Here is a 12,802-nt window from a genome sequence, read left to right as displayed (position 1 = left end):
CATCAGTACAATAGGAAGGATCTCTTCTGAGTTGTATACAGGTGAGAAAGATAATATTAATCTGAATTTAGGGAAAAACCTTGTCCAAAGCTCGCCTAGGAAAAACAGAAGCTGAAGACATTTTACTTTCAGAAGAGAATAGATTTTTCAGATCAAGGTTACGTTTCTATGAATGTCAACTCTTGTAAGTCAGATATTTTAATTTTTTTAAAAGAGTGACATGGGAACTTCTAAAATGTTTATTTATTATTTTTATTATTCCTTATGTATTTCTTATTTGATTATTTCACTGTATACATAAATGGTGTCTGGTTTTGATCTATCTTCTCTAGTTTCCTGATGTTTAGGCACTGTTTTGGTTTCAGAGTTCAAGTAAACTGAGTCTTTATTTGCTATGTTCTATTTGCTGTCTTCTGCAACCCTTAGGAAAGATTTACTGTAAAACCTTTGGAACTGATTAGTAGGTGAGACATAGCTGTCTTAAGATTTCAGTAGCCTGTTGTACAATAATGTGAAGTTATTTAGGCATTCAGTACAGTAGGCATGATCTCTATAGCTGGTTTTTTGCTTTGCCTTATTACCTGTAGGTGAATCAATAATGAGTTTGGTGGACATAACAGTTAAAATATTAATAATTAATAAAGTAGAACAATATGGTAATTCTTTAGGTGAAAGTTGCATGGCATAAAGGCAAAACCTCAAATGTTAACTTTTCAGTATGCACTGAATTTGGAAACAACATGGGCAAAAAAACCTTAGGAAATGTGGAGAGTTACATTGTATGAAGCTATTGTTTTGATAATGACTTGATCGCAAGCACCTGTCTTTATATGATGTAACTTGTGTTGTGCAGAATTTTATAATTAGGATCTAAAAATGTAGGTGCAAAATCAAGCTTTGTAGTTAACTTTTTAAGTAGTTAGAGATGTTCTTTTACTTAGCCATTAGTTTATCTGAAGGTACATCCACTCTTAAACTGTTGCGGTTCATGCTTCTTTAAACAAAACTATCAATAAATCTCCCCTGTTCCCCCAGCCCCCCACATCAATAGTAGCAAAGTGGGGTGTTAGATTTAATACAAGGCATAAAACAAAGCAAGATGAACTTGTTTAAAATGTGTCCATTTTCATTGGTGGGCTCTCAGTCAACTGTTCAGGAGTAGACATCCTGCTTTCAGGCTATAGGCTGTTGGTCTCATGCTCTTAATGACAGGTGTTTTAATACTACTTACTACTTCCAGTATTACGTTGCAATATGCAATTTTCCCAAGACCTTGAAGTAGTCTTGTCCAGTATAGGTGGAGGCATGTTGTAAAGAGGTGGAGGCATGTTGTAAAGTGGTGGAACCATACTTTTATTAGTGAGAGTAGGATTTTGCTGTTAATATTTAACAGTGCTGTTTGGTAAAGGTATGTTGATTTACCTGTGAGTGCTCTTGTTCAAGTGCCAGTAATTGCATGATGAAAATATGACTTTAGATACATCATCCTCAGCATTGTTTGTTAAGAAGGGATAATGAATAATTTTAATAGCAGCTGTTTATTTGCAATAGACTAATTTCATTTTCCCTGTTAAATTTGTTCTGTGAACTCATGTAGTACTAGCTAAGTGATGGGAGATTATCTGCCTAGACGCAGTATGAAAAAGGAACTTCACTTTAGCATCTTTGAACTTTTTGTTGCAGGGTAGGTTTTTGTTTTTGTTTGTTTTTTTGTTTTTTTTTGTTTTTTTTTTTTTTTTTTTTTGTTTTTTTTGGCAGTTGGTATTTTGATTCTGTCTATATTCTATTTTTCCACCACATGTGCAAATACAGGCTCTAGTATCAAATAATAGTTGCCTTATTCAGAGGAATATAAGAAAACTGTAGTGTTGAAATGAAAAGCATCTCAAATTTGAAAAGGTTTCCTTCCTGCATTGGGATTTTAGTTACAGTGCTGTCAAATAACACTCAGTTATTGAGAAGTGCATGTAGATTTACTGAATTATTTTCTTTTTAAAAACTCATGGAGGCTATTTTTCGCTTCTGAGATGAGACAAATTCTTACTCTATATCTAGAGGAAAGCTGTATTTTAAAAAGGATAATAGATCCGATTTTATGGTTTTTGTATGCCCAAAGAACTTTTAAAAACTTTTACTTCTGAAAAAAGTTGTCTGTGACTTTCTTTGTACTGTTGCAGTAGTCATAATCATTGGTGTTCTTGGTTTTGCTTTTCAAGGTACCCAGAAAATGGCATAATAGAAATGGACACAGTTAATCTTCGGCCCCGAGCAAGAACCATTCTGAAGTGGAGTGAGCTAAAAGTGGGTGATGTGGTGATGGTTAACTACAATGTTGAGACACCAGAAGAAAGAGGATTTTGGTTTGATGCAGAAATTACCTCTTTGAGAGAAATCTCAAGGACTAACAAAGAGGTTCATGCTAAAATTCTGCTGGGGTAAGATTTGCTTGACCAACTCAGAAAATCTCTACATATCATATGAAGTGTATTTGGTTTAGTTTTTTTATCTGCTAGTCAGCACTAGATTAATTTTAATATCATACTTTGATTCCACAGCTGTGTGAATCACAAAATTACAGTGCATGTTTTTTACAATGTGCAGACTTAACTGTAAGTCAGAATTTTTATTTTTCAGGAGATTGCCAGAGGCAACCATAAGGTTTTTTATGTATTATGTGTGATTCAGATTGATCAGAGCATGTTCCTGTAATTTTTTAGGTAATTGGGAACCTGTAGGTCTCACTGAGTATGAGTTATCTCTAGCAGTTTGAATAAGTCTATGAACTGGTTAAATAATTTTTTAAAGAATAAAATATTTATGTAGTATTATAACCTCTAAGTAAAGTATGGAGCTGCGGGATGTCAAGTTTTCATTGTGACTGAGGTTACCTGAATATCTTTGCTTTGTTTTACTATTTCTTTTTAAAACTTCCATACAGTTCTTTAGGAATAGTGTTTTCTGGAGATATCCTTAAGATATTGCTGTCAGTATGCTGTGTTGTTGACTTCTTATGGCTGAACAGATGACCAGTGGTTGATTAAATGTTAGCATGTCCCACATTTACTCGTGAGTGTTATCATTGTTCTGGGAATATATTCCTGAAAATGAATTGGTCTACTAGCATACCTTGTAGTTTTCTTTACAAGAAAAGAGGATGTTGTATCTGTAGTAAGACTTAGTGTGGGACATGGTTACTTGGCAGAGACACACAGAAATCTCTGTGAATCTGGTCTAATTCAGTATTTTGTGTAAGAGTGCAATCTTACCTAGTACAGGGAAATAGCAAAGACATTGGCTCAGTAAAGCATGCAAGTAAATAAAAGTCTGTTTTGGGGGTGGGTTTTAATTTTAGAATTATAGTTTTTTCCTAGATACTCTCAGTGCATTTATAGTCATCTTTTATTAAGTAGAGCAGGCACATGGACTTGTTTTGTAGGCAAAACAAAAAAAAAAACCCAACTTGAAATTCAAAGCTAGAAAAAAATGAGAAGATATTTTGAATTATTAACTTGCAAGAGAGAAGAGGTTAAGAAATGGAGCACAATATCAATGGAGAGATGCAGATTTTCATTATAGTGCATTTAGTACTAGTGGCATTTGGTGAATCAGGGATGGGTTTCATGGCCTTCTACAAATAGAACTATCCAGACAGCAGTTTACATAAAGTTAAAATGTTTGTTGATAACATTTTTAAAACTATTGTCTATGTGGATTCTTTCAGAGTTTTCCCCATCTGTTAAAAATAGGATAATCAAAATACATTTTTGTCTTGGTTTGACAAGACAGGTGTCTGCTAAGGAAGGCAGGAGCCTCCCCTGAAATGGAAAATGTAAACCCCTCTTCCTACAAATTATTATAATTTTGAAATTAAAAGGCTCTCAGGCAAAGATACGGGAATAGGAATAACTGTTCTTTACTAGAAAAACTAAAAATAAAAATGTAGTAGTACAAACAAAAAAAACCAAACTACTGACAGAGTCAGAATACCCTTTTGGTTAGGGTGTTGGTAGCAGTCCCATTAAATGGTGGTTGCAGTGGTTTTGGAGTGGCAGATGTGGTTCTGTTGAAGCAGTGATCCTGAAGGGTGAGTTTTCCTCTGAAGGTCCAGTGGTGTTGTAGATGGGCCTGGTCTTCCTCTGGAAATCCAGTGGAGAGGACACTGCTCCTCTGGGAATCCAGTGGGAAAGGCTGCTCTGATGTTCCAAATCTCAGATTATATCCAGGTAGGAATGCTTGGCTTCTCCCTCTGGGCAGAGCATCTCACAATGGGATGATGTAATTTTATCTGTCATGCAGTGACAGTCAATAGGCCATTAACAGCAGATGTCTGCCTGGAGGGAGGATTGGTTGTGGAAGGGATAAAGAAAACTGCCCATTTAACAGAAGATAACTGCCACACTTCTATCAGATGGCAAATAGAATAGCCCTATTTCCAACCTAAGACAGTTCTATATTGGCAAAAGGAAGCACCTGGTGGCTAATAAAAAATCCTGGTTGGAGCTCTATAGGGTAGTCTTTTCTATATCTAAATAAACTGATAGTTATGCTTCAAACTAGAAGATGCTACATTCAAATACTGTCAGTACTGTGGCTGGTACAATAGGGTTCCCCCTGATACTTAGACTTACCGTCTTCTGAAAAGAGTTGGGAGGAAGACAATACGGTGGATAAATTCTAAGGTGATGAATTTAAGTCCAACCAACTCATTCCAACCCAACTCATCCCTCTCAGTTAATAGTAAACAAACAGGACAAATCTCCTAGTATTCATAAATTTGTGTAAGGAGCATGCAAAAGTAATTGCTTTGAATTTCAGGCAAGTTGATTTACAAATTAAAGAACAACCTCAGTGTTTAATTGTTACTTAATATATCTATAATATAAAATATATTAATTTAGTTTAGAATTATAATGCAGTTTTTATTTTAATATAGAATAATATAATTAATATATTTCTAGTCTATAATATTCATATGTGATTATGAGTTCTTAACATTATGTTAGCATTAACTGTTTGTCTCAAAGGTGAAAGTTATTTTGAAATTTTTATGACTTTCTGTTAATGATTAATTGATTATATGCTAATGATTAGTTTTTCATGTACTACTTAAGAACAGCCTTAGCAGGCAGTAAAGGGAGGCAGGGGTCTTAGGGTTGCATTGTATATATTAATTGCTTGGACTTTTTTCCTTTGTGGTATTCTGTCAAAGAGACTTTGTGTAAAACAATTTTTTATGTCATATTTGAAGGTTTGATTTATTGATCTTGTTGCTTTTGACAAAGATTTCCTGAAGCTGTTGGCATAATCACAGGAAATAACAAGAATATGCTCTTTGTGGTCATACTTTGAAGTTAGTAGAACATATGATGAATACTTTTTTTTGGTGCACCTTTTGACATGTGTGTGTGTTTGGTGTTACTGTTAGTCATATCTTAGTCATAACCAAAAGGAAAAATCCTGTACAGTCTGTCATCATTAGCTCATCTTTTGGAAAATATATATGAAATAATATATATTACCAGATGGAGGATGAGACTGAATCGGGGAGGCAGACATGATTATGCAGAATAATTGACCACTTATTGTTAATTTTCATTTCTGTAGTATTCACATTGCAGCTGAAATTTGTAATTGTAGGATGTCTAAAACATATACAACAGGATTTTCTGTGTCTCAGATGCAAATATTAGGGAAAGAGCAGTGCTTTGGCCATGGAATAGGACTTCAGGTTCCTCATGACTGTGTGTGCATGCTTGCAGTTCAGCATCTCTGAATGTGAGTTTCTTATTTTGGAGTATCTGTGGTACCTCTAAATTTAATTTAACTAGCAAGGTGCTCCATCTCTGGTTTTAGGTATCCTCTGTTTTTCTCTTTAGGGAGACTGTTTTATTTTTGAACGGTAACAGTTGTTTGTATTCCAGAATAATATAACATGTTGTCTTTGAGGCTAACTGTTCACAATTTAACCTTGGAGCCAGCAGATATATTTAAATTCATCATACCACATGAAACCAGAGTAGATAAAATGATGCTCTACATTTGCTCCTTCCTAGAATTGAAGATAGAGATCGAATTAGATCTTAGTTTTCCTCAGTGAACCGTTGAAAGTCTGACTTTAGCAAGGACTCTGTCAATATGAAGACTCTTTTTTGCTGTCAATATGAAGACTCTTTTTTGCTTAAGCCTTTGGAGGTGTGTAAGAATGTAGATATAATTATAAAGAGTGAACATAATTTTCTTCTTTAGATGAGTGAATATTTAATGAATTTCATGTCTTCAACTATGCAACTGTAAAGGAATGTAATAGAATGGTCCTAAATTTTCATGTTTTAGTTCTGCAGGTTTTTGAATGAGCATTCCTGCTCCCAAAAAGGAAATTTTTTGCAGATTACTTTATCTTAATTTTCAAATATTTTTATTGTATTTTTCTTGTAAAATGCCAGATCTGTTGTTTGTCTTCCTTTATTTTTTTAATGGTATGCATTCATATTTACCATCTTACTACTTGTTTTATTCATATCTAGCATGTTTTAGTCTCAGAATGCAATATATTTTAAAATTATCTTTATGCTAGCTGTACAGATTTTACTTTGAATTTCTCCCTTTACTTCTTTTGGACAAGATTTTCCATTTATATTTAACTTCTGATTTTTTAAAAAAATCATACTTATATTTATTTTTACAGCTTTGCAAAGGCACATAAATTAAACACTTTAGAGAATAGTGAGTATTCTGTAATAGTGAAACAAGCTGTGCCTGGGTTTTTTTTGTTTATAATTCAAGAATTCTTGTGCCTCTGTCAGTTTCTGTCTAGTTAAAAAGAAAGTTATTGGTACTTGTATCTTGTTTTGACACTTTGGAAAATAACGTACCATACTTCCTATCACTGTTAGTATATATTGTGATAATCATCATATCAGAGTCGTTGTCATGATTTGGTAGATGCCCAATAGTACACTTCTCATAGTGCTTCTTCTTTAGGTCTGGAATTTTCATCAATGTTGTTTATGTCTTACTAATGCTTGCATAATTTTCTACCCAAAGTAACATCCTGGTTTATTTGTTTTATTGTAGTGTCTTTGACTGGTGCTGGTTTATCTGGGAGGACATTGTTTTGATGCTGTGTGAAATAATAACAGTATTTACTCGGACCCATTTTCTCAAATAACTTTCATGCTGTATCAGCAGGTATCCTAGTAATAAGAATTTTAATTGCTGAAGACCTTACCTCCAGCTTTTTTGCACAGATGTAAAAGTGGCGTATTTCTTCTAGGCAACAAAACTAGTAAAAAGGTGAATTTATATCCCTCACTTTCCTCTCCTCTTTGTGACCTTAGTGGAGCTGTTCACCTCCTTTGAAGATGAGAACTCCTCTTGAATCAACAGGACTGTTTTAAATCAAGATAGATTCTGAGTGGCCAAGAAGCCTGCTGAGATTTTTTGTTGATGAATCTGTGGAGACGATGCCTAGAATTTTTTAAGCATTTCTTTGTACTGCTTTTCCTAGTGTCTACAGCTAGAGATTGCGCTTTTTTGTGATACACAGCCTTAGGGAATAATCTCACAACTCATAACAGGAATGACTCTTGACCACCAGAATGTTTTGCATACTACTTAATTACCTTTTTGGAAAAAGGAAATCATGTTAGCCGAAGTGGTGCGTGAGTGTAATTCTCTGCTTGAGCTTAGAAGTGAACTTTACTGCACATTAAACTGTTCACTTTTAAATTCCAGATTAGGTTTTTAACCTTTCTTCAGCTGTGGTTTCAGTTTTGAGGAAAAGTCAAAAATTAAAAGATTCAATTTTCTTAAGGACAGAATAATATGAAAGACTTCTGAGTAGTGTGAAATGCCTTTTCTTAACGATTCAGGTGTATGTGACAAATATCCCAGGAGATACTGGGACATCCTGGGTTCTAGAGAAATGTTGTTATTCAGGATGTCTTGTTTCTGTCAAATGTGAAACAGAAGAAAAGTATCTGACTAAGAATAACTCATGAAGAGAGCATGAACAGAGTGTATAATTCAGTGTAGTACGTGTCCTCTTTGCACGATCTTTATGAGATAGAGTTCCTTGATTCAGCAACTGTGGCATTAAACCCTTGGTGTTGATACTGGCTAGGGATGAACTCATGGACCTCAGCCCTACTGGAAGGGATTTGGAGTGCTGGTGAATGAGAGGCTGGACCTGACCCAGCCATGGGCACTCAGAGCCCAGAAAGCCAAACGTGTACTGGGCTGCATCAAAAGAATTGGCCCCCCCAAGCAGGGCCAGGGAGGGGGATTATGGCCCTCTGCTATGGTGAGACTCCACCTGCAGTGCTGCATCTTGGTTCCTGGCAGGGGACAGAAAGGACGTGGACCAATTGGAGCAAGTCCAGAGGAGGCCACCAAGATAGTTGAGGGGAATGGAACACCTCTTCTATTAGGAAAGGCTGGGAGAGGTGGAATTGTTCCACCTGGAGAAGAGAAGGCCTTGGGATGACCTAATTACAGCCTTCCCCTACCTGAAGGGAGCCTTCAAAAAAGCCAGAGAGACTTTTTACAAGAGCATGTAGTGACAGAACAAGGGGCAATGGCTACAAATTGAAAGATTTGTTTTAGACTAGATATTTGGAAGAAATTTTGTAGTATGAGGGTGGTGAGGCATAGGAACAGGTTGCCCAGGGAAGATGTGGATGCCCCATCCCTGTTAGTGTTCCAGGCCAGGTTGGGTGGAGCTCTGAGCAGCCTGTCCTCGTGAAAAGTGTCCCCGGCCAGGGATTGGAACTGGATGATCTTTAAGGTCCCTTTCAATCCAACCATTCTATAATGCTATGAAAGAGTACATTTTGAGAAGTATTTGGCTGATTTATTATAGATAGCTTTTTCTTGTTGCTTTCTCCTTTCCCTTTGGACACAAGTTTCTATTTTACAAACACTCACTGAATAGTTGTGATGGACATGTTCTACACAGATCATAGCTGTGTAGAACACAGCTCTTCACACTCTTCACCTGCATGTTTCGTTGTTCTATGTTAAAAAAAGAGAGATCTTCAGGAGGTTCCCCTGAAAAGAAAGCATTTGAAGGATAACTGTTTTAAGATTTGCTTCTCCCTGATTATTTTCTGATATGGAACAAATATTTTATCTGCATACTTTCCTTTTCTTAATAAGAGAGCATAAAAAGTAACTGATTTGTCCTTTGTGTCATTGCCCTGCATATTGCCTGATCTTAAGTAGCAATATGGGGTAACTGATTGTTTCAGGTTGGTTTCCCAAAATTGAGAGAAAGTAGACTAGATACTTGTAATTTGTGTTAAGTCTTTTGGACTGTGAATATACTGTTCTTTGGAATTCCAGAATTTTAGTGGCAAACCAGTCTGCTTTACAGAGAAAGCCAAAGAGTGACCAAATTATTTAAGATCTTTTTAGTCCTGCTGGTGAAAAGGATAAGACTTTGGAGGGCAAATCATCCCAAGGAAGAGGAGTGAGTAAATCCTGTGGATAAAAACCTGGTTAAATACACAGCTTATGTCAACAGACATTTGACTTTTAATGATACCACTTTGACTTTTGTCCTTGACAAGTGGAGAAAGGCAAATCTTGCATCCGTTTTAAAACAGGACCAGTCAGCCTTATTTAAGCCTTTGGGAAAAAGGCGACAGTTTTTGTGAAGTGCTGGTGAAATGGTGATGATTAGGAATAGCCAGGGTGGAATTTTTTTCTAAGAGCAAATTATGCCTTACAAGGTCTTCTGCCTTCTGTGATAAAATTATTTTCTCTGTGGCCAAGTGTCTTGGTTTGAAAGACAGGTGTCTGCTAAGGAAGGCAGGAGCCTCCCTTGGAATGGAAAATATAAACCCCCTCCTTCTAAATTATTATAATTTTGAAATTAAGGGGCTCTCAGGCAATGATATGGGAATAGGAATAACAGTTCTTTACTAGTATGGATGATAAAGCAAACCAACAACAGCTGTGGCACTGACACCAAACAGAGCACAAACCCGGTCCCAGCCTCTCACAGCCGCAGGCACCTTCCCCGTTGGTGCAGTTCCGGTCGCAGCCAGCAGGGGCGCTGCTGGCTCCCGGCGGGCAGGGCAGGTGCGGTGATTCCCCGCGGCTGCAGGGGGCGCTGTGGAGCGAGCTCAGGGAGCACGCTGTAATGGCGGCTCGGCCCAGATGGGAAGGGATGGCAGAGAGGCTTTGCTTCACAAACCCCTGGGGCAGCCGATCCCTGTGCCCCAGCAGGACTCTCAGAAGCAGCAAGTTTCTGATCAGCAGGACATCTTGGCAGGCAGGGTGCAGAGCTACAGTGCAATGAAAGCTAAGAGCAATGCTGAATAAGAGGTGGGGGCAGGGCAGCGGTGGCTAGGTCCCTCTTTTAGTGAGCGGGCAGATGGTGATAGGTGCCTTTTTTTGTGAGGCAGGTGATAATAAGGTCTCAGTACAGTGGCTGCTCTCATGAGCAGTCTCACCCCATGGCAGAAGAAGCAGCACTGGGCTGGGCTCCAGCAGCAGCAGTGAATTCCCTTCCCTAAGTGGTGGCTCTGACTGTCCTCCTCTGAAGCTGAGAGACTGAACTCAGCTGCCCCTGCTCCATCTTTTGTCAGCCCAATTCTCGAGGTATCTCTGCCCCTCGGAGAAAAACTCCCAGATAAGAGAAGTGCAACCAGATGCCCTCCTCCCCTGAGCTTGGCCACTTATTTTGTTTTTCTTAAGTACACAGTTTTTAGTGTTTCCTAGCAACTTACAGGGAAAAAAATCCTTAAGTAAAATGGAACAGAGAGAAACCTAATTCCCAACACCAAGGATAGAGCAAAAGTTGTAATTTAATTCAATGTGCAAGTGTCCCATTATCCTATCCCAGTCTGGTGATTCCTGTAGTAAAATGGGAGGATGGACAGCCTGTAGTAAAATGGGAGGATGGACAGCCAGGTGGGTTTTAAAAAACTAAAACATTGAATGATTGAACTCAGAGGATAGTGGTTAGTAAGTTGCATGCTACTTGGGAAGTGATGACAGGCAAGGAACTGCAGGGATGTATCCTGAGGACCTGTACTGATCAGTATCTTGTGGCAATACAGTGGACTCTTGCCAAGTTTGCAGACACAGTAAATGGATGGAAATTTGAAGGGTAGTATTGCCGAGCAGAGAGACCTGAACAAGCAGAGAAGGAATGGGTGGCAGAAGACTCAAGAAAGTCAAGATGGATAAATGCAGAGTTTTCTTCCACCTGGGATGGCACAAGCCCTTGAAACAGTACTCACTGGGAAGCAGCTCTGACGAGAGGGATCTGTGGGTCTTGATAGGAAGCAAGGTGAATATGAGTGTGTAATGAAGATTAACAGTATTTGGGTTGTATAAAAAGAAAAATAAGTAGAAGACTGGGGAAGTGCATTTACTGTCCTTTACTAAGCACTAACTAAACTGCATCAAGAATATTCCACTCACCTAGTATTTCACTTAGCTCTAAACACACACCTTCTCATCTAAATGGACAAAAGAGGGATACATAAAATGAAGTGAATTTCAGCAGAGGGGCAGAAAATTGATTCTTTGGATTGCATCTAAAAGCGTAACATTTCAGTTAATTATGTGTTGAAACATTAATTGCTTTAACAACAACAGAAAAAAGCATAAATAAAAGTTAAAATTTCAAATGTTTTGGGTGTCCTAACCATAACTGTAAAATTATATTTTGAAGGTGAAGAATGGGTTGACTTGGATCTTGAGGGTTTTGTTTGGTTTTCCAGAACATAAACTATATCTTCAGTATTTGTAAGTGTCCTTTCTCTAATAAACATGCAGACTTGGAACCACAGAGTCTTTTGACTTGCTTTTTAGGGGGGTGATATTTAGAAGTATTCTGAAGTTTAATTTCTTCCTACTGAGGAAAGTAAGTCCAAACAGAAGAGGAAGAACAGAAGAAAACAAATTTAAGTGCAAAAAGGCAAGCAGTGGGTGGGTGGGAAGTAGTGGTGAGCACAATATTGGGCAAAGCATTATGAAAATAAGAAAAAAGGAGTGGTGTTGAAACATATGTATACATTTAAGAGAAACTTCAAGGATGGAAAGGAGCTCTTGATATTGTTCAAGCAGGATCAGCCAGAGCAGTTTGTCTAGGACTAAGTGTAGTTGGGGTTTTAATAATGTTATGGATGGTTACTTGACAAGCTTTCTGAACAATCCACTGTAAAAAGAAAATTCGCTCTTGCCACACAAAATGCATTTTTAATGTATTTGTATTTCTTACCTCTTATCTTGACAGAGGACTAGTTAGAGGAGTCTGGCTCCCTGTTTATACACATAGGTAAGAGCCATCCTCACATAACCCTTCTCTTCTCCAGACTAAACACTTCTGTATCAAGGATGTTCTGTATCAAGCCTATTAATCATTTTTAGATCCCTTTTCTGGAACCACTCCTGTAAACCCATGTATGTGTTCTCTAGGGAGTCTACACCTGGCTTAATTAGTGCTGAGTCATGATTGTCATTTGCTTTCCCTCTTCCTGCTGGCAATGCTGCTCTTAATGTAGTCCAAGAAGCTGTGGACCTTCTTGGTTTGCAAGGGCACATAACTGGTTTATGGTCAACTTGGTTTTTTATGTTCCTCAAGGTCTATCTTTACCAAGCTGCTCTCCAGTCACGTGGAGACACTTGGCAGGTACTGGTATTCCCTTTGTGCAAAACCTGAATTTTTATTTGAACATGATGAAATTCCTTTCTGTCCAACTCTAAATGGTGGCAGAGGCAACTAACACTCACTTTACCAGGGGCTGAGTTGAAGCTGATCAGTCTGTCATCAATCTTCCTTCTTGAA

The 12,802-nt window shown here is 37.6% G+C and overlaps 1 protein-coding gene across 5 annotated transcripts in view; it reads left to right on the top strand.

Annotated features, from left to right (window-relative positions):
- UHRF2 (ubiquitin like with PHD and ring finger domains 2) overlaps nt 1-12,802 on the top strand; it is an 83,029-nt gene that overhangs the window by 28,197 nt on the left and 42,030 nt on the right. For all 5 annotated transcript variants that reach the window (XM_068177570.1, XM_068177567.1, XM_068177566.1 and 2 more), the window contains exon 4: nt 2,217-2,435. In XM_068177570.1, coding sequence (XP_068033671.1) covers nt 2,217-2,435 — 219 coding nt within the window. The remainder of the gene's footprint in view (nt 1-2,216; nt 2,436-12,802) is intronic.

Source organism: Anomalospiza imberbis, chromosome Z (genome assembly GCF_031753505.1).
Source record: "Anomalospiza imberbis isolate Cuckoo-Finch-1a 21T00152 chromosome Z, ASM3175350v1, whole genome shotgun sequence".
Classification (NCBI taxonomy): Eukaryota; Metazoa; Chordata; class Aves; order Passeriformes; family Viduidae; genus Anomalospiza; species Anomalospiza imberbis.
This window is presented reverse-complemented; position numbering and strand designations above follow the sequence as displayed.